Consider the following 22,714-nt stretch of genomic DNA (forward strand, 5'->3'; position numbering starts at 1 on the left):
ATTAGCTGGTAGATAAAAGCCACCCAGTTGTGTTCAGAACCAACGCTTACACATGGGAAGAAGAGAAGAAGGATAAAACAAAAGCAGAGCTAAGTGGGGCCAAGCCAGCATCAGTCACAGGTCAGTTGCAAGTAAGGTCCTGTGACCGAAACAGCTCCTCCCATGAATAAAATGTTTGGCTGGGCAAGCGAGAAGCAATCACGACCTGTTCCCTCGGCTGGCACCTGGCTCTGGCGAAACCTGACAACATCAGATGCTTCTTCCCCGCTGCGTACCAGTTCGCCCATCCTGGGTACCCTGGACAGCAGGAGGAAGGCTGCCAGCAGCCCTGGTCTTGCCAGTGCCTGCACCCGCCCCTGCTCTCCTTGCGGGCCAGGCGGTGGGGCCAGTGCCCGGGACCTTGGCACAACTCCCTGCGGTCAGCGTCCCCTTGCTTTCTGCCCCACCGTTGCTCTCCCCTTCACCTTTTCCTACGCGGGCTCGACACCTGCCCCGACGCGCCCCGCAGAGCCGCGGCCCTAACCCCACGCTCTCCCGGCAGCTCCGGCACCCGCTGTGTGCCCCCGCCGCTCCCTTCACCGCCCCGTGAAGCCACGGCGCGGGGCAGCCCCGGCTCCGTGCCCGCAGCCCCGGCCCGCAGCCTCCCGCCGCTTCGGCTCAGCCGACGGATGGCTCCGCGCCCCCCCCGGCCGCACCTAACGGGACCCCGCGCCTCGCCCCTCCGCCGAGGGATGCGCCGCCGGCCCCCGGCCGCCCCCCGCGGGCCCCGGGGCCGCCCCCCGGCCCGGCCCCGAGCATGCTCAGTGCCGCCCTGACCTACTTTCCCTGCCGGCGCCGGCGGTGCGGGGGGCAGCGCTGCGGCACGGCACGGCACGGCACGGCTCGGCTCGGCTCGGCTCGGCCCGGCCCCACGGACTGCGGCAGCGCCGCGCTCCGCCCGCCCCGGGCCCGGCATGGCGCTGCGCGGGGCGCGCTGAGGGGCGCGGCGGCGGCGGGCGCTGCCGCGGGGCGGCCGCCGCGCAGGTGAGCGGGCGGCGGTGGGGCGGCCGCTGGGCGCGGGGAGGCGCTGCCCGGAGCCCGCTGCCCGCTGCCCGGCGCCGGCTCGGCGGGCGCCGCTGGGCGTCTGCCCGCCCCGGGGAGCCCGGCACCGGCAGCTGGCGGTGGGTAGCTGCGGGGGTGCGCCGGGACGGGCAGCGGGGCTGCTGCTGGGCCCCGGGGCTCTGCCTGCCCCCGGAGCCCCGGCTGCGGGCTGGCTGCGGATGAAGGGTCGAGGTGTCCCCCCGGCAGCTTCTCGGGGCTGTCAGAGAGCGGCAGCTGCCCCGCTTTGCGCCGGCGCTCCGCACGGCCTCCTGCTGCTTGGCTGAAATTGCCCTGTCGTTTCACAGGACAGCCTCAGGAGGTAAGGGGCGATCGCAGAAGTGCCCCGAGGTCCTGAAGTTGGGGGCGGTCTGGCAGAGCTCGCCAGTGCTGCTGTTCCCTAACGGGCCCGGTTCGAGCAGCGCCGGGCGAGCGGGCTGAAGCGAGGAGAAAGCGGCACGGAGCGGGCACGCGTGCGGTGGGTGCGCTGCCTGCAGGGTTTCGTCCTCCCCGAGTTGGTGAGCCGGAGCGTCTCCTGCGGAGCTTCCTTGCTAACCCCGCTCGGAAGGAGAAGCACCGGCTGCAGGCAATGCCAAATGCAAAATGCGACCTCGTTTGGTACGTATTTGGCTGAAAAAAACCTGTAAAGTTAGCTCATGATGGGTAACGCAAGGGGGTTTAAAGGGGAAAATGCAGCATTTTAGTTGGTAAGAGCCAGTGCATTATGGAACAGTTTCTCTCTTCACTGCAGTAGGACAAAATACGGCAGGTCTCCTTTCAGCGGAGGCAATGTTTGCTTGGCAGGAATCTTTTGTCTGGCTCAGTGTGTACAGTTAGCAACAGCACCATTGGGTACCGGTGGCTGCTGTAGTAGGAATCCTTTTCTTTCTTTTTTCTTTCTTTTTTTTTTTTTTTTTGAAAGCCATCTAATTTAGACTGCAGTATATCAACATCAGTAGATTCTGAGTGCAGCTCACACAGCTTGAGTGCACATCACATATATACCATTTTTTTCTGAAGAATTCAGAGCTTTCAGATACTTAGACAAATCGCAGACCATCACCAAGAAAAAGCTTTCTTCCTACTTTGTTACAGAGATACGTGGTATTTGTCCAACACAGGCAAGTTTCCGTCGTGAAAGCTTATAGATAGAATAGCTATGTTAACTGTCACCAGAAGACTGTAGCGTAAGACCTGGCTCCTCAATACACCACTGCCTGGACTTTTTTCATTCCTGCAATTCTGAGCTGCTGACTGGTCATGCAGATCAGTACCCTTGCAGACCTCTCTCTGTAGTCTTAATTTTGTTACTTAGTTCTGCTAAGTAAAGCAGTGGCATTTTCTAACCACATACAGAGCCATCTGAGAAACATCGCTTCCAAGACAGTGGATATGCTATTACCTCTCACCAGTTAGTATGATTAAAATTATTCATAACAGCATTTTAGAACATTTTTTTTTTTTTTTAATCTGTCAGGCAAGAAAGGTGTGAAGGGCAGACAAATCTTGTACCTTCTCCTGTAAGTTCCTCTATCAAGATAGAGGAATTCAAACAGATTTAGTGATTTTCATGTAGGTAACAAAAAAAAAAATGGTAGTGGACTGTGTTATTTCAGAGTAAAGTCACTACCATGAGTGGTGCCTGTTTATCAGAAATAGGGAACTCTGTACAGATGTGTAAATCTCGTATTTTGGAAGAGGGCCACAACAAATGGGGGAATTACATTAAGAACAGCCTATTTAGGTTTAACATTTAGTTGTCCTGCCACTCTGAGAGTTTCATAGCAACAAAAGATTTCTGCTGATATTTTCAAGTCATGCAGGAACAGGCGATGTACGCTGCATTGCAACCGCGCCATTGTGCGTGCAGTCCCCAGTCACACCTGTGTGACCATGCGGTGCCCACTCCTACCAGCACTACTGGGTTTTCTCCAGTATGTCTTGTCCATGGATAGTAGGTGCGTGATGCCAGTGGGCTGTGGTGTGCTATAGTATAACAGTTCACATGGTACAGTTTTCATTTCTAAGCATGTTTCTGAACAGTTATTTCAGCTTGATGTTGCTATGCTAGGTGTTCCATGCAGAATCTGTGATCAGCTTGTCAAAAGATGCTTAGGCAGTCATGCTACTTCAATATTAGTCACATTTTTCAGTCCAGAGTAGATAAAATGGCACAAAAGTCTGAATTGTAGACGTTCTTCAGTAAACTTGTGAGGAGTTCTACTTAAATTATTGCACCTAAATTATGGCCATATATAGATGTACTAGGAAAAGGCTGTATTGATCCCATTTGTATACAAGCAAGTTTCTGTGTGATGCAATGCAAACTCCTTTGAATCCTGTCTGCTGTCCCCTCCTGATTCTTGTGGAAGAAGTAGGCACATGCACTTTAACCTGAAATGATCCTTTTCTGCTGCAATCAGTCATGAATGGTTAGATTCCTTTAAATTCCCCCTCACAAGTTTAATCCTGTCCTAATCCCAGCACCCACGTGTAACCTCTTTGCGCAGTATCCCGGAAACCAATAAATGCGAAAAACAGTCATTAAAAACTGGTAATTATATGCATCTTGCGATTCTATGGGGACATAGATGAATTAGTCATACTTTACTCTGTGTTCTCCCAGGTTTTTTTTATTCTCTTTTATATTCCCACTTAAATGGGAGCCTTTTGTTAAAATACTGTTTCTAGTTAAACTATATGCAGCGAATTGAAAATATTCACTTATTCAAAGCACGTACAAAATTTAGAATTTAAAAAGTAGAAGTCTTTAGCTCTGCAAAGCCCTTCATATCTTTGTTTAAAGAAAACCTAATTTTTGTATCTTGCTTGAACATCTTACGTGTAGAACTTTTCATCTTCATTTGGAAAAAAGAAAACAATTAGATATGCCTGAAGGATGGTTAGCTTTGGCAAACAGCTCAAAAGAAGAGAAAGTGGAAGGAAATGAATTGGGCCCCATTCCACATTGCTGTGTTCCTTCCACTAAGAACAGATAAGCCATGCTGAGAACATATAAGATCTGTTGTATTTGCTGACTTCAGTGACTTAGGCTGTTTGCAGAATAATGCCTACAGAGTGCTGGTATAAATAGAAGATAAGAGGTGAGTAAAGAAAACGAAAGATACCTAGAACTTGGTGAGGCCAGGCCATGTGTGTGTGGAAGCGTGGGAGAGATTCTCTGCATGTTCTTTGTTACTTCTTTCTCAACAAAGGGGACTTTCAAGCTCTGAACCATCTGCATTTACTGCCAACAGTAAAACAGCAGCAGCTATGCTGAAAGCTTGCAAGGAGTTAAGCAAGTGTCTGTCTCTTAAAGCCATACAGATGTTTCTAGAATAATAGCTCTATACACAAAACTACATTTAGTGGCAATTGTCCAGCCTCCAAATAAATACAAATGCTAAATGAATCTAGATAATCTCCATGAAAGAAGAATTTATTTGGAACATTAAAAGTCCTGTAAAGAGTTTATACCTAGTCAAACATGAGCTGGGCCTTTAGAAGTCTCTCCACTCCTGACAGTGTTGAATCTGCTTTATGATTTGGGTAGCCCACAGCTCAGAAGAAGGACATTTCCACCACAGTACTTGTCTTGAATAAAAACAGCAAGCTTTTCCGCTAAATGTAAAATTTTACTTTGTTTTTATGGCAGTCATTAAAATACCTGCAAGAAAACACTCAAATTGCTCATGCCATATAATAGCGTGCATATGAACTACAACTTACTTAGTGAAAAGCATCCAAATTGCCTAAGCATTTTTTTTCAGTGTATTTCACAAAAAGTTGACTTGATATAGCAGAGGTGCTGAGATTACAGGAACTGCAACATCAGAAGGGAATTTTCCAGAGGTTTGGCATTCTTGAGGTACTTTTAAATAATCTTTCCAGTAATTACCTAACAATAGGCTTCATCTATTCATTTTTAGGTTAATGGATTAGGGTCTTTGAGCATTTGTTGGAGTGAGGAGAACAACCACCAGACCACTCAAAGACATGGTTAAATCAATGCTACCATTCAAGTTTTTAAAGCGAAGGGGGTTTTAAAGTCTCTAGGATTTCATACGCTGGCTAGTTTTGCAATATCAAGGCATGAGGTAGAACAAAGAGGAGCAGTACTGAGAAGAACTTGCAAGTAAAATACCTATTTGCAATTAGGCTTCTAAAACATTAATACGGTTGTAAAGGCAACATCTGGAGGGTGAAGAACTTCATTTTACCATTGCTGAATAGGATGGTGTGTGCTTCATTGCCTACCCAAAGAGTCTGGATATAGCATATAGGATATTTTTATCTATGTAGGGTAAGTTTGGTCACAAATACAGAATGTGGAATAACCTTTTTGCTTAGTACTTTCATGCTGCAATTTATCAATACGCTATTGAACCTTGAAACTGAAATACATGAATCTTTACAGTCATTAACTTTACTCCCCTACAGTGTTGGTTGTGTCTAGAACAAAATAACTTTGAAAGATATTCATTCTGAATTTTGCCCCACTTCTGCCGTTAGTGGTAGAATAAGCTTTGGCCCCTGATGTTTCCATTTTCTTTATTTATTTACCGTTTGTCACCTTGTAAAACAAATTCATAAATGTTTGCCTGGAATAGTTTACCAGTGTCTATGAAACATAAAATTAACTTAAGAGTCCAAAAAAGGAGTTCGAGTTGCCATACCAACAGCCATTCTTGTTCACTACCCAGAGCCGTACATTCAGAGGACAACGAATACACAGAAGAAAGATAAATCCCCACATACTGCACAGATTATAATAATCCAGGAACCTTTGCATGTAAATTATATATGGTCTCTCTTGAATCTCCATGAATTTCCTTATTTTACCTTGTGTGAAGAAATTTTTGTCTAGGTATATGTTAATAAAAGAACCTTCCTTCTCTTTCTTCCCACTGTCCCATCTTCCACCTCAGTTTCAAAATTGGTCTTGTTTTAGTATTATGAGAAACAGCAAATATGTATGCCTCGGCTGTCTTCTTTACGCCATTCAATTTTGTGTGTATTTTTAATAACATCTCTTCCTACTCATCTACCCTCTGAAGTCAGTAATCTAAAGGTTATCTTAGTCTGTCTTTGGCTTCTCTCAGCTTTATTCCATTTCAAGATTAGATTTAGCAGAACCAAGTGTTCTGTAGCACCAAGAGGCCTGACTTAACAGCAGATAATAACCCACGAACTTTAGAATCTGACTATTACATGTCGGGGAAAAAAAAAAGTAATACTGCCAATACCCCAAATAAATTATTAGTTATCTAACTTGGTGTTTCATTAGTTACTTAGGCTGGAAATAAGTCCTCTCTAAATGGTAAAGACACCATAGGTTATGTAAGTACAGTGGATAAGGGCAAGCACATTTTCTTCTAGGCTGTAGTCAACACTCTCAGCTTGTCTCCTCATTCTAAAATGACATTTAAAAGGATTATAAAGGGGATTGTGAAGGCAACTTTCCAGCATACCAAGGCAGCTGAATACAGCCAAAGAGACTCAAACACATACATAAGCTGGGAGCTGCTGCCCAGTTGGGAAGCACCAGCCTAGACGGGCAGAAGGAAGCTCTTCAACCTATGAACATTACCAATGTGCTACCTTTTTGACATAGCCAGAGAAGCAGAAAGGACTGTGGAGGACTGAAGTCCTCCCCAGAAGAATGAACAGAGTAGCTGTTTCAGAACCAAGCCTTAATATTTTATTGACTAGCAAATGAGTAGAGAAATAAGTCAGAACATTGCTGCTAGTTGTTAAATGAGTGATATTTCTCTTCACTTGCCTGTCTGGACCCTAACAGCTTAATCTTTTCATTCAGTGGTTCTCACTCTTAAGCCTATGGGCTGGCAGCCAACTTCTTAGCTTCTCTGTGCCGTTATTATGCCACACGGTTCATTCTTCTGCATTCCTGTTCCAGTAACACCTGTTAGCTTTTACTGTTGTCCACTTTGAAAAGGCATTGCCCGTGGCAACTAGGAGAGGGGATTGGTCTGAATAGGGAATGTAGTAAGTAGTTTTTAAATAATAAAGGATTAGCTTTAATTTTGTAGCATCGTCTTGGTAGTTATTTATAGACAAATGGGAATTAGAATGAAAATAATTTCATTTTCTTGATCGCTTACAAGTTAAGCAAGACACCATTGTGATGCTAAAGCTATCGGAATGTAATTTATGCATTGTACAATGAGCTGACTTCTGGTGCTTCACTTCTGAATTGAATAACCTCACAGTTAATAGGATTACACATTATTCCAAGTACAGGAACAGGCAAGTCTTACAGAACAAAGCAAGCCAGGAAAAGGTATACATCACTGACCTCCTTTTCTGTGCTTTTGTGCTCTGTCATCACGTCGTTCTGCACAAATGCAGTACTTACAAATGTAGCCCCTCACCCACAGTCCTTATTCCTGGCGGGAATACTGGGAAGTAAACTCATCTGCAACATGAAAAAATAAATGGTCGGTCAGAACATGTCTCTGAGTGATAAATGTTCCCAGCCAGTCTGAACTGCAAGTGTCTTCTCATCAGACCACTGATGGTTTTGGACAGAGATATTTTAACCTCAGGTTGGTCCATTTCACGGTTACGAGTAATGCCATCAGCCTGCAGCTCTGCTTGTTCTTGAGCCTATTTCCAGGGAACTTTTGTAGATAAAAACGCATAGATAGCACCATAGAGACAGCTATTCCATCACTTAGAAGAAAAACGTGTAATAGTTCCGGGAGCCCGGCACCGGCAGCTGGCGGTGGGTAGCTGCGGGGGTGCGCCGGGACGGGCAGCGGGGCTGCTGCTGGGCCCCGGGGCTCTGCCTGCCCCCGGAGCCCCGGCTGCGGGCTGGCTGCGGATGAAGGGTCGAGGTGTCCCCCCGGCAGCTTCTCGGGGCTGTCAGAGAGCGGCAGCTGCCCCGCTTTGCGCCGGCGCTCCGCACGGCCTCCTGCTGCTTGGCTGAAATTGCCCTGTCGTTTCACAGGACAGCCTCAGGAGGTAAGGGGCGATCGCAGAAGTGCCCCGAGGACTTAAACGGTCTTGAAGTTGGGGGCGGTCTGGCAGAGCTCGCCAGTGCTGCTGTTCCCTAACGGGCCCGGTTCGAGCAGCGCCGGGCGAGCGGGCTGAAGCGAGGAGAAAGCGGCACGGAGCGGGCACGCGTGCGGTGACAGAGTCCTTCCACTTAGAAGGAAAACCTGTCATAGTTCCCTCATGTGGCTTGTCTCGTGTATATTTCCTTGGAAGTTAATCCCATGAGCAGCACTGTTACTTTCAGATTTTCAGTTTACACCATGTGGGTTGGAGAAGAAAAAAACAAAACCACTTAACGTAAGGAACCCTGGCAACCATCTTTCAGTGGCAAATTTTGCTACAGATACAATATGCCAGGGGATGTTATCTGTGTATTAGATGTTGGAGGAGAATTTAGGGATTCTTCTGGTACCACCACAGGTAAGCCTGTCCCTCGCTACAGCTTTGTAGGTGGGAGAGGTAGCTCAGACAGCTAAGGGTGTTTCTTTTCCTTTTCATGCACCACAGTTTAAAAAAAGAAGAAAAAGGTAAGAGTATGTAACCACATTAACACTACTATAAACTTTTAGTTTTTCTAAGTCTTTTACATGTATCTTGTGTGTGTTTTGAGGATGGCAGAAAGGAATGCATCCATTCTTTCCATGACCATAAATTTTACTTTATATTAATCTCCCATTTGGGGGCAAAAATGCTCCCGGAGACTGAGTCTGTTCCTACAGAGCAAATACTTACAGTGCAGACATAAGTGTCTTGTGTCCTGTGTTATCCTCAGACTTGAGGAGTTACTGCAGCAGTCTTCGTCTAGTCAACCTAGCTGTGCTCTCTGACTTAGGGGCAGGTTAAAAGGTTACCACTTTGGCTGCCTTCATCAGGTTTATCATGGGCCACAGTTAATTAACGTCTGTCATGGCCAGGATCCAGCATGGTAGCACTGTGCCCACATCTCTTGTATCCTGGATTCTCTCATGTCTTTGCCAGAAGTGGGCTGACATCACTAGCAGCCCTGTTTCAGTCTCCTTACCCTCTCCATTTAGTTGTGTGATTGAATCATAACCCATTGCATCACTTAGGTTTAACAAAGCAGCTGACTCCCACACTTGTTTTCCTTAATATCCTTAGGCTGCTGTTGTGCCTAAGGCAAAGCAGTAGGACAGAAACTCTCAGGAAATCTCCCTTCACACCAGAGTCCATTGTGAGCATGTTTTCTACTTTTCCAGTTGTCTCTCTCCCCCTCCTTCTTCCTGCTCTCCTACCCTGATTACAGCTGTTGTGGTCCTGCACAACAGATAAACAGATAAGCAGAGGGTCTGGGATGTGCAGCTCCCTGAGCGGCCACCCTTTAACTTTCTCTTGCTACGTAGGGCTGAGAAAACCTTTTTTTTTTTCTTCCATTTTTTTTTTCTGCAGTAACAGTGCCTAGGATATGCATGCCAAAGAGAAGATTCCCTATCACTTCTTAGTTGCCCTGGGAACATTTGTTTAAACTGGCAGCTTAAAACACTTCTTCAGAGACATCTCTCCCTGACTCTTCAGACATACCCAAGAGCCCTTCCCTGGATGGCATGTGAAAGCAGCAGCCACCATTTCCAAACATCCTGCTTTAAGTCTCCTGCCTGGTTATTGCTCATTCCAGCCATCAAACTGTATTTATTTCAAGCAGAAATGCATCCGCGGACATTTTAAGTGCTTTCTTAACATTCTGCATTCCAGGAACATACATGGGAAAGTACATTCCCAAGAGTGACACGAGTAGGCACGAATCTCCCACAGTAGACGTAAATTATTCGGCTCTATTTCTTCAATTTTACTGCAGCTATTTATGATACACTTCTGTGGTGCCAGAATGAGGGAGCTGCTGTTATTTTCAGACAAGCGATTGGCCCTTTGGCTATGTAAACCAGTCAGATTTGTTACTGCTACACAGAAGTTCGACTTTCATACGCTCCATATTAAGCACAGGTGAACATACAGAACAGGCAGGCATGCCTCACGTCGTTACTGCCATCACATTCTGCAAAATATCCATCCATAGTATCCCTACACTGCAGGGATTCAGTGGGCCACCAACCGAACCGAGCTTCCCAGTACACCAGGGGTCCTTCCTCACATGGTTTCTGTTCACCTGCTGAGGTGATCTTTTATTTCTTTCTGGAATTCAGATTCCTCTCCATGCTAAACAATGTGTTTGATTGCTACAGATTTTTCTGCCATCAAAAAATACGGTAGGCTCAAATACAATAATTACTGGCTGCAGCCAGTAATTAGCAATACAAAGCTTGATGAATGTATGTTGTTCTTTTGCCCTTCCCATTGTCTTAATCCAGCCAGTCTTTGTTCCTGCTCCCTTGCCAGGAAGTGTGACGTGTCTTTTGGCTTTTCTGTATGGCGCAATGCAGATCTATAACGCTGTACAAAAACATTTTATAGACTGAATATGTGTAGCCATAAAGAATGGCTGTCTCCAAGGTTAATGGAGTAGTAGAAATGAGATGTAAATAGTTACTGAAGTGAACAGGCAGAATCGAAGATTTTTTTGCAAAGTGCAGATTTACACAGGCTGTACCTATAGAGGGCTTCTGAAACACAGCCTCTACACAGTTTGCATAATTGGAAATGGATTTCTGAAGTCAATGTTTATATAGCTTTTTGTGACAAATGTGATTTGCATATTAATTTTAAAGTTAAAAAATTAGTCTGGCTCTTCAAGGCAAATATTTCCATATTGAGTATTTAGAAAAAATGAGGAAAAGGGAGAGCAAGCTTGGAATTGTGACAGACATCCATACCATGCATGCAGCTTACCTAAAAATACATAGTTTGTCGTTTCCAGTAATGATTCATCCTACAACACAGAGGAAACTAATTTGCTCTTTTAATAACAGTTGTATGAAATCAAGTTCAGTGCCTTACAGAGAACAGAGGATGGAGAAGAAAACAGCCTAACTCAAATATTACCGGTGAAAGACAGTAACGTTTTCTTTCCTTCTTGAATGAAGGAGAAAAGGAAGGGGATTATTTGTTTGTTTTTATTTTAGTGTTTCCCATATATCTGGAACTGTCTAACCTTGTCAGCAGTAATTTTTCTGTTCTAAGGTAGATGAGATACTTTGGTGTCACCTAGGTCTTTAATAAAACTCAAACCTTTTGCAGGTGAAATGTTCAGTTGGGGTAAGATTGTTGGATACTTACTGTGTCCTATATTAGATTCCAGGTACATTTCTCTAACTAATAATTTTCATGAAGTTTGTATTATTTACCTTACAAAAACATGAGTTAGATATTCTGATGTGATTTAAACATAATTTGTGGCCCTTAGACTCTGAGTGAAATTTTCGATGGTGTTCATTTTGAGGCCAGCATTGTGCTATCAGTCAGTAGTGAATGCCAGTTGTGTTCACTGGGAGCGTAACGTGGCCGATAGAGAGCACATTTGTAAACCCCTGTCCTCTGTCTACAAACTGAAATCACTGTTTAAGAAAGAGCCCATTGTAGATGATTGGTTGAGGAAAAATATTGTAGTGAGAGTGTGCAAAAACTGTAAAGGCAAAACACTTAATGCCACATAAGGAATGAAAAAGACCCAATTTCATTTGTACCTCGAAGCAACCTTGCCCATCATTATGTCACTAGCAAGCTCCAAAACCTTTCCTGGAGTAATTCTTTCTTATGTCATTCCACAGTTCATCTGCAGTTCACCATGCACATGACAGAGCTGCAGCACTGAATTGGTAGTGACAGCTTTGATGTGCTGTACCTTTGTTTTTCCTGTTGATTTTGCAAATGTTAAAAAAAAATAAGAGAGAGAAATCTATAGAACTTTTGGAATAAAACTGTAGCTGCTGCTGTAGCTAAATTGCTCCTAAGTGTCTAGGTGATAAAAGCCTTCTCCCACGCCTGCCACTCTGAACAACACTATTGTCAGGAAAAAGTATGCATCTTTTTCCAGTAAGAAAAAGGACTGTGATAACATTAGCATTTAGACAAGACAGTGAGCTGATGATTGTGAAATGCATTAATGGATGTGTCACTATTTTAAAAGAGCACGTCTAATGGATTGTTTATACATGCCATCTCATTGTACTTATTAATTTATTTTATAGGATATTTTAAACATGAAATTGCATGGATCAAAGTAAAACTCTCCTGTGACCTCCTCACCTCAAGGGCCTGCATTCAACAGCTCCGACTCTAGTTTCCTGCCAGTTGCATGTACCACCGGAGGAAAATGAACATACTAAGCAGCCGCCACTTTCTGTACTTTCTGCCCACCACTCACCTTGTCATCTTACTAGCAGCTCTGACGACTGCTGAGGATGTGACTAATAGCACTTTCAACCGCACTGACATGAACACGGGATCTGTGCCTGTGGTCATCTCCCGCATCGACCATATTATAGTCAAGGAGGGGAGTAGTGCCTTGATTGACTGCAATGTCCAAGGTAGTCCTAGTCCGCATTACAGATGGTACAACTCCAATGGCCAGCTGCTCCAAGAAGAAGAGAATAAAGGTAAGATTTTATTATTCTCAGTAATGTAGCCTGTCCTGAGACACTTCTGATTTCAGCAAGGTAACTAAAAACCTTAATTTAATGGCCTGACAATGGTGTTTGCCTGCGGGAAAATATATGAAAGCACACTGGGATCATGGCAACTATAAATGTGTTGTGCACACCTGGGAAGAAAACAACAATGTTTTTGTGATGTGTTATGTATAGTAAAACATACCAACAAGCTGAAGTGCTTAAGGTGTGGGCAAGTTTCTTTTCATTGGAAGACTTCAGGTTTGATCTTATTTCCCATTCTTTCCTCTTTGTTTTCTTTGGCACCAAAGAACACAGAAAAGCTATTATCCAACTCAAGGAAGGATTCTCTTGACATGGGAATAGTTCATTGCCGTGATTTTAACACAGCTAACTCCCTGCTAGCCCTCTTGTCTTTATGCATAGTGCCATGGGAGTGTGAGAAACAGGAGATGCCCTGAATGACCAAGAGAAAAATCTATATAGGAGCAGCAGTCTACAGGGACAAGCCAAGTCTGAGCCATCCTGGCTGCAATAAGACTCTTCAGGTGTATTTGTCAGAGACCTTCATTTCACATGAGCATGTTTTCCTTAAAGGAAGGTTTGATGAATAATCCTAGTTATACTTCTAGGGAATATTTTCTGGGAAGGAAAGGTATTTTGCTCATGTAATCCTTCCGTACTGACTGCTTTGTTCACAGCAGGATGGAATAAACTCAGTAATTCGTGCGAATGCAGGACAGCTTGTATAATAGCTGGGCTGAGGGAGAACTTTGTTATGATGGAGTAACGACTGAGCCAGATGTATGTGCTTCAACAGTGTGTCTGTAAACTGCTTAACAGGTGTATTTTACCATTCTCTGTAAAGCTGGGGAAAAGAACTACTTGAGCTAGTTAAGCAGACTTTCAGATATAATTTTTCTGGTCATGGCAACATACTGTGACTAGAGCTCCAGAGTGTTTTACTAGAGTTTACCACCGGAAGTTTTCCCATTTAGTTAGGCATCTAACTTTAGGTCTTTGTGTAGTTGACTGAGAGAGGTAGCTACTAACACAAACATTCAGGTAGGTAAGCAAAAACTTTGAACAAATCAGTAAAAATTACATATGTGGCATTAAGACAATATAACTTTAACCTAGACTTTCAACACTGCACTCCTCCTTTAAGAAATTGATGCTTTTCCTTTAAGAAATGTTTCCTAGCACAAGACGTTCCTCTACTATGTATGTGGTTAGGCTGAAAAAGGTGTTGAATTGTTATAACAAAACTAGCAATGATACCTTTTCTAATCATTGTTTTCTCATTAGGCTTACACTATCTGCCAGGATCCATTGGCACAAAACCAGTACTTGAGTCACAGTTCAATGCTATTATGTCATTTATAAGAGCTGGAGCCAGGGTACATCAGCAAGGCATCTTGTCATTTTACAGTGAATAAAGACCTACTTTGCCAATGCTGCAATTCCAAGAAATGTTTAGCAGCCAATACTGTGTATCTTATCATAGAGCTGGAGAAGGAAGTATCATCCACTATAAGACAGTTTCCCTCAAAATTTGCCTAACTTTAACTGATTGGAGTGATTTGTGTGTGTGTGAAGGTCTGCTTTAGACTAATTTTTTTGTTTATTCTATGCTTTTTAATTTCAGGCAAAGTGATTCAGCTGTTTTCAAGAACTAAGCTAGGGCAAATGTACTGTTTTGGCTAAGTTATAAATTCTAGTAAGCTTGACACCACTAAATGAGGATTATCGAAAGATATAATTACATATATGGACTGAAGTAGGGATCTTGGGGGAGTATTTTCTATATAGGCTTTTACTGGAGATAATGTAAAAAACAATTTGGACAAGCCATGTTTAGTTAGAAAAACTTTCAAACTGGCAAAAGCCCATAACTGCTCTGAATTAAAGGCTTTTTTAGACTTATTTTGAGTCTCAAAGTTGCCCACAGATTCTTCCATGAAAGACATAAGGTAAGAAACAGAACAATCTTCTTAACAACAAAAGAATTTCCACAAAAAGGATAAAATAAATGTAGAAGCAAGACATATACCAACCTGTGGCAGGACTGCAATCTTGGCCTTGTGATTTAAATCCACTGCACTGGGTTTTTGTGGTGTTTTACGCCTCTAATCACAGATTCAATGTCTTTGGTCAGCTGCCTCAACAGACTTAAATTGCAGCAGGTTAGGTTTAAGGAAATACATCTTTCATACAGCAAACAAAATTTCAGGTAAACACCTGAAATCCCTTGGTGTGGAAGATTATTGAAAATCCATCATTGACTTCACAGATACCTCTCAGGAATGGCTTCGGATTGTGTTAGGAAGCAGCTGACTGCCTCTGAGCAGCAGTATTTATTAGATGATCTTGTTCACTTACATCAGCCTATGCTGTTGTTATACAGGGAAATCTTCTGTATGGTATCTCCCTGTGTGAAATATTCAGAAGGCACAGAGGCACTCATACACTTTTCTGCTGTTCCATCCACTGTATGAACTTACAGGGGTGGGTTTCCATGAGGCAAAGAATCGATACCAGCTTTTCACATTGGAGTTGAACTGCGTTTTTTTCCAGCAAAGTTGCAATTTAATAAATTGTATCACACACAATAAAGCAAAAAAACTATACATCCCCAGCTCTTAAATGGTAGCAACATTTGAATAAAGATGAAGCTTATCCCTGGAAGCGTTCAAGGCCAGGTTGGATGGGGCTTTGGGCAGCCTGGTCTAGTGGAAAGTGTTGGTTTGGAACTAGGTGTTCTTTAAGGTCCCTTCCAACCCAAGCCGTTCTATGATTCTATGATTCTATGATATTCAAAGTTGATGTCAATGATTTGACAGTAACCTTAGCTAGGATCTCAGGGAGAGAAAACTCTTTGAGATGGTAAATTCATTGTCTTCTTGTCAACATTATTTCCCTCCTCTAAAATCTGAGGCCAGTTTGACAAAGCTGATGTTTAAGACTATGTTGATCATGCGAACAAAATATTCTAACTAAGTTATTCTGTCTCTTCTCCAGCAGGAAAATGGTGGTTTCTTGACAATGGGCTACTAAACATTACCAGCGTGTCTTTTGAAGACAGAGGTAAATACACATGTGTCGCATCTAATACGTATGGCAGTGTTAACAATACTGTGACACTGAGGGTTGTCTATACTTCCGGAGATATGGGAATCTATTATATGATTGTCTGCCTCGTAGCTTTTACCATTGTTATGATATTGAACATTACCCAGTTATGTATGATGAGCAGTCACCTGAAGAAAACAGAGAAAGCAATCAATGAATTCTTCAGAACGGAAGGAGCAGAGAAACTCCAGAAAGCCTTTGAGATTGCAAAGCGTATCCCAATTATCACTTCAGCCAAAACGCTCGAGCTCGCCAAAGTAACACAGTTCAAGACAATGGAATTTGCTCGCTACATCGAAGAGCTTGCTCGCAGCGTACCTTTGCCACCTCTCATCATGAACTGCAGGACTATAATGGAAGAAATTATGGAGGTTGTCGGTCTGGAGGAGCAAGGACAGAATTTTGTACGGCAGACAGCAGAAGGCCAGGAAACCACAGAAACAGATGAGCTGTATATGATCCCGAATGCTTTGAAGCGGAGTGACTCTCCCACAGCTGACTCTGACGCATCGTCACTGCACGAGCCACCTCAACAGATTGCAATAAAAGTGTCGGTTCACCCGTTGTCCAAAAAGGACTGCATGGATGGTCAGTCACAAGAAAGCATGCAGCTGGACACCAAGGAAGAAGGCACTCCTCAAACACCAGCACTTCCTGTGGAGCCTCCTCCTGAACCTTCTGCTGAACTCAGTTCTGATGACACAGCATTGGCAAATGACAAAAGTACATGTGTTATATATGAAAGCCATGTAGGATAGTTACTCCTGAATCTATGCATAGCAGGGAAATCAGGTGGAGCTCTTTTAAAAATGCATATTGTACTTGCCGCTAAGCCTTACCTGGAGACTATCATAGCAAAAGCATGTATGTGGATTATCTGGCACTTTCTTCTCAATTTGACTTTAGTTTACCATGATGTATGGCAGAATAATTGCTAATACATTAATATTAATTGCTCTTTGGGGTTAGGAGTATTTCCAAGAAACATTTACCTCAGCATTTTCTAGGTCAGAGTCACCTGTAAGTGGCTTCTTGAAGTCACTGGTAGTATCTGATGTAGGACACTTGAACTTGCTAAACACAAAACTGGTTTTCATTTTCCTCCTTCATTCTCATTATTTCCATCTATTGCATTTTTGCAAATATTGTCTTGTGAATTTGAATTATTGCCCAAGAGGCAGCACTCCAATAGCCAAATAAAATCCTAATAGATCCCATTTACAAAGCCTGTTTGCTGAGCTGCATTGTGATTTAGAGGGCTATTAAGGAAAGTTAAAATGTTTCCATTTCATTTGAGACCAGGCTGCTTAGGCACAAAGGGAAATAGTTTCCTCTTTTCCATGGAATGAAGATGCCAACAAGTATTTTTTTCACATCAAGAAACAACTTTGAGGTGTATTTTACAGATAGGAAAGCCCTTCAGCATCTTACAGAATGCTGTAGTCACAGCTCTGCAGGGTGTTTTTGCATGTATTTGACCATCTCTGACTTTGCCAGAAGTTTATATGGAAAACAGTTGCAAATCTGCCAGATGTCTTGTTTTGTAGTAATTTGGTAGGAGTAAGTTTGTGCAGCCCTACTAGAAGACATGCAGGTGCGTTAGCAGCAATCCTGCAAACTCCAGGGAACAGCTGATGACGAGGGTGAAATGGCAGAAGACCATTTTACTGGGATTCTCATTTTTTTTTGCAGATTCATATTCTGAGGGGCAAGCCTAAATTCATCTGTAAGCATAAGTCTGGGAATGTTTTATCCAAATTAAAAAAACATCAAACAAAAAAGTGTGCTGTAAAATTACAATGATGATCACACAAACTGCTTACAGTGTTATAATTCCTTTTGTATTTTAAGAACCTCCTACATATGTAGGATGTTCACTACTTGAGAACACGTGACTCTATCCCAGTAAAGCTTTAATGATTATGGCAATTGTGGCATTAAAAAGGATCGACATTTATGCCAGAAAACGCGAGGAGTGGAAGGAAAGTGCTGATTTCTATTGCAGACAGACAATAAAAAGGACCTTTTCTGGAGTGAGTCTGAAAAGAAAGCACTTCCAAGAGGAGCCCTCGTAGGCTTAATAGCATATTAATTATCTGACACACATTTAATTTGGAACTAATGAACAATCACCTGATAGTTTTTAAGAAAGCCTGTATTGTAAGTAGAGATACTCAAATCTGGAATCGAGTATACTGAAGAAAAAGAAGTCAGTTAAGTCTATGTGGAGATGATGCATGGATGGCTCTCCGAATGTTTTATTGAAGTAGTCACATCTACATGTGTCCTTCAGAGGTAATCAGCTATATTAACTGCACAGGTCATTAAGACAACGCAAAGGCAATGTTGCAGCTATCTGTAAAAACCACTGAGGTTTTTTGTGGACTTCTTCACATTAAAGAGCAGAGCTTCAACAGCAGTGTAGTACAGGAACACCCTGTGACTTCCCTTTGTATACTTATTAAAAAATACTTGTTTAATAAAGGTCTTCAGATATTGCAATTGAACTTGTGAAAATGACAGCATTTAGTTGCCTAACATTTGTGCTTACCACTGTGGCAGGCATCTATACAAAACGCATTTGCACATACCCAAAAGGAAACATGCAGGGGCAAAGTCCCTTTAGGAATGTGGCTGGAAATACTTTAGAAGCAATATAAATGTAGAACACAGGGTAGAGCACCATGAGGAACCTCACTTCTGACCAGTGCGATTGAAAACACTTCTGATGCAAACTTAATTCCTTGTCTGAGTCCAAAGTACATTTCTGTTCAGTGTTCACATCAGTTTTTCTTCAAGTCCCTTAATTTGCTTCTAGTATGAAAAAAGAATGAGGGCAGAAACAAAAGCAGGAACTTGCATTGAATTGCTTTTATTCACCTTAATCTCCTGAAAAGATGCATCTTGTTTTTTCTACCTGCTCAGCACTTACAAACAATGTAATTCATTTTGAAGTTATCTGCTTGGTGCCCAACTAAGACTGCTCAGATGAGCAAGGATGTTCTGTTTCAAAGCATAAAAATAACTTTAAAATTGCTCTTCAGTAACAAAAAAGGTTCAATATTAGCTTATTGTATTAAAGTACAGTATTTAATTTTAATACTATTTTAATTATAAATTTTTTACAGTGCGGATCAGACCTCTTCACATATTCATATGGTGATTGGGTACCAGGCAGGTCTGACCCTGACTGCTGCCCAACCTGTTTATTATTTATTTATTGAGCAATATGGAAGAGCAAACAATCCCCATGGTTTTCTTTACTGTCCCTGTGCAAACTTCCTTGAAGATACAGATTATATTTTTTTCCAAAGGTTGCCCACAAAGACTGTGTATTTAAATACAAGCACACTTTGCAAACTGTTTATAAACAACAGTTATTTGGATTAGAGGCATGTAATAGGTACAGTGCTGAATTTCCGCTGTTGCAAGGTCAAAAGGAACTTCTTTGACTTTGCTGGAGCCGGAGTCACTCAGAGCTGAGAGGCCACAGGTAGGACTGGCCTAGCCAGTAAAGCCTTTGGACATTTAGCTTGGTGGTATTACCAGAATAAAAACAACAGCACTGTATCTAAAGAAAATACAGATTGTAATGGTTCTGTTTTATGTATTCGTTCTCTTTTCATGTGTCTTTATGCATCTGTTATATAACACCTGAAAGAATAAAGCTTTTTACATGCTTTCAGGTACTTTCTTCTGTGGGAGCTTTGTGGGCAAAGATCCAAACCTTCTTTCCTCTTTCAGATTTTCTGGCTGTGCTATCATAAAGTAAGCAACTTTGTTTTGCAGTATTTCCAAGGGAATGGCTATTTTATGTTGCAAGGACACTATTAACAAATATAAAATCCATGATGGTTCTAAGGAAACATTAGCATTTGCATTGTTACGTATTTTCATGCGCCTTAAGCACTTCAGGGACATTAAGCAATCTGTTCTCATATTTGGTCTATGCACACCTTTTGTTATATTGTTTTATTTATCACATCACCAAGCAGCAATTGTTTGTAAAACACTCAGCATCTGGAAAATCCTGTCCAAGTGAGTTTGTGTTCTAAAAGCATAAAGAACACCAGGTCGGGTTTAGAAAGGAAAAGAGATTTACAGGATATATTTACACCATTTAAAATACTTTTCCGGAATTTTATGAAACATGACTAGATTTCTGCAGCACAAGAAGTCAGTGTTGGATTTGATTTCTGACATTCATTATTCTTTTTGCACTAAATGTAAGACTGTATTAATCAGACCGCTTGAACGTAGTTCTCACTGTCTACTGACTCATTTTCTTTCTGAGCAGCATTTGTTTACTGCTGACCCTCTTCTGTTGTCTGATTTGAGTATGCTTGTGATTAAATCTCTACCCTTCATTTTTTTACAATTGTCATTTAAAATTTTTTTTTAAAGTACAGATCAGCATTTTTGTGCAGGTTTATTGGTATTAGGTGAGGCATAGCAGTTTGCTCCTGTGCTTAAGAATTACTGTGTAATCATAAGTCTTGCAGAATGGCGCATACAGGCAGATGTTGATTTTTTTTAAATCAGTGCCTGTTTTATTCTAATGTACATACCGTGTCAGTTCCTCTATTTGCAGTTACCTTTTGACAAAAGTACTGTAACATAATCAGGGCTTTCTGACCTTCCGTTTGATTCAGAGCAACTAATTCTGAAAAGTGCTAAGTGTTGAATTTTAAAAGTTCTCATGGAGTATCTTGGCAGCACGCTGTTTTAAGAGTTGGCCTCTTAAGTAAGCCATACTTCGTGGGACAACTGAAGGCTTTGTAGATGCAAAGGAAATGCATTTTTAACCTACAATGTTTTATCTTTTAACTCTGCGCTTTGGAAAGGTAATCTAACTTTGAAAAACATATTCAGAACACGTTTTTCTTCAGTGGTTTCAGTTGAGTAAATGGTGATGAAAAACTTCCACAATTTATCTACAAATGTATATCAAAAATAGTGAAGGGGGCATAAAAATAGCATACATATGGCCAGAGCCATATGATATTTTATTGTCTCAGTGTGGGACCGTGTCTGTAACTGGGGTAGCTTGATACACTGTGGCTTTTTTTTTTTTTTTTAATATAGATCGGCACCCCTTCAGGCTGCACCCGCCTTCAGCATGCTGAAGGACTCCCAACAACTTTCTCAGAGCATTTTCCAGGAAGGCAGGGTACCACCAATCACTTGGTCCCCGTGAGCTGGTGGATCGTGCCTATGCTCCTGAACACTGTGAAACAGGCTCCTCCCAGACCAGGTGTTTCTTATGAAGGGAAGGTATCTGTCAGGTGGAGGAGAATGCTTTATGTGAATATCGACAGAGGCACCCCAAAACTAAGTGCTGCTGAGGGGTGGTATCTCGACAGAGAAAGATGGGGATGGGCAGAGGGGTCTCTGCTCTCTTACTGAGACCAGAGGCAGGGAAAGCTGGTGCGTAGCTCAGGGCCCACCTATATGCAGTGCTACAACTTCACTTCCCCACGTAAGAGAACATTTTCGAGTTCATGTCCTGCACCAGTGCCTGGAATAACCAGCTCAGAGACTTTAGAATCAGCTCCTTTTTGGTGACCATTCTTCCACGTCTCCTCTCCTCATGTCTTAACTTCCTGCTCTTTTCTCTGTCCCTACCAGCTCTGCAGTGCTACTTCTCGAATGAGAAGTCTCAGAACAGAGCAAAGCAGTGCTTGGGGCAAGTGTGCCTGCATTACAGGCACCTCTGTTCCAAACTGACTTTTTGTAAGTCCAGTCCCCAAATGGACTTTTTCTCCCCAGCTGTACCAGGCTCTAATGCTATGTTCTATATTTAGCTCTCTGGCTCCCAGGCCCAAACTGAGTCATTAAACTCTTACAGTAAAGGCTGACTCACAGATCCATGGTAGCATGTGCACATCTATAAACTGGTCAGAGAACCCGAAGCTAAGATACTGGTTTCTTCTACTGTATCACAATGCATGGCAGCAACCACTAAATGCGGCAGATGTAGGACACTGAAGTTACATAAGGAGAAGTTATTTCATACCACAAGGAGAGACGAGAATGACTATTAACAGCCAGCCTTCTATAGCATGGAGAGTGTATGTAAAACCTTGCTTATCATTTAAGAGAAATTTAATGAGTACCAAATCAATTTGCCATTCTATAGCCACCTTCCATTTGGAGAACAGATTCCTCTTAATCTACTCTGAGGAGAGCTCTCCTGTGCGGGCAAGCACTGTAGGCAAGGAACTACTGCAAGTTACCAGAAAGAGCCTTGTCTCCTTCTCCCACCAGTTTTGAAATAGCTATGTGTCAGAGGCCAAGCACAGGCAGCCCCGGAGCTGAGAAGCTCCCACCCAAGAGGCACAAGGTAGTCTTTCTGAAATACCTTGGTCTTCTCTTGCATAGGCCTTAATTATACCACCCAATAAAGAGCACTTGTATTAACAGCTCAGGCCCAGTCATTCTCAATTGATAATTACATATAAATAAATGCCACCAGCACTCGCCTCTTTCTGCAGCCTGTTACTGTTTCTTCCTAAAGATTAGCCCAGACAGACAGGTATCTCCTGCCTGGTTTGGGTGTCCTTTAGCACCTTCCTGCCAGAGGGGCAGGACCTTGGTCGGAAAGCAGGATTCAAAGCAAAGAGCAGTCACAAAATGAAGCTCTGTCCTAAGGAGACAAGTATGGACCCTGCCTGTTTAAAATGCTTCGTTATCCTTCTCTCTAACATCTGTGAGAGTAAACAGCCTCAGGAAAAGATTGTAAAAATAAAAATAAATTTATGATTAAAATGGGAAATTTTTCTCCTCACTCAGAACATCCAGAGGTGTTTATCTTCTAAGTATATTAAATTCTAAATCATTTTAATCATTTTTTCATTTAAACATACTCCAATGGAGGAAAAGGAGATTCCTAAAATCAAGGAATTTTTCACCCCTGGCCCCAAAGTAAATCATCACAAAAATAAGGAAAGTATTGCCTGAGAGTCCTT

The 22,714-nt window shown here is 42.6% G+C and overlaps 1 protein-coding gene and 1 long non-coding RNA gene across 4 annotated transcripts in view; one reads left to right on the forward strand and one right to left on the reverse strand.

Annotated features, from left to right (window-relative positions):
• LOC308193916 overlaps positions 1-22,714 on the reverse strand; it is an 88,719-nt gene that overhangs the window by 26,203 nt on the left and 39,802 nt on the right. The window contains exon 3 of the long non-coding RNA XR_013950054.1: positions 7,394-7,513. This is a non-coding gene — a long non-coding RNA (uncharacterized lncRNA). The remainder of the gene's footprint in view (positions 1-7,393; positions 7,514-22,714) is intronic.
• On the forward strand, positions 843-19,431 carry MFAP3L (microfibril associated protein 3 like). Of its 3 annotated transcripts, XM_080589051.1 has the most exons (4): positions 843-1,023; positions 1,386-1,695; positions 12,195-12,602; positions 15,636-19,431. In XM_080589051.1, exons 3-4 carry the CDS (start codon positions 12,302-12,304, stop codon positions 16,502-16,504), a joined length of 1,170 nt encoding a protein of 389 aa, XP_080445177.1. In that variant the 5' UTR covers positions 843-1,023; positions 1,386-1,695; positions 12,195-12,301; the 3' UTR covers positions 16,505-19,431. The 3 variants fall into 3 exon arrangements, with proteins under 3 accessions (XP_080445177.1, XP_080445178.1, XP_080445179.1); XM_080589052.1 differs by lacking the exon at positions 1,386-1,695; XM_080589053.1 differs by lacking the exon at positions 843-1,023 and having other exon boundaries at positions 1,063-1,695; positions 15,639-19,431.

The sequence above is a fragment of the Anser brachyrhynchus genome, assembly GCF_964034855.1.
Source record: "Anser brachyrhynchus genome assembly, chromosome: 4".
Taxonomy (NCBI): domain Eukaryota; kingdom Metazoa; phylum Chordata; class Aves; order Anseriformes; family Anatidae; genus Anser; species Anser brachyrhynchus.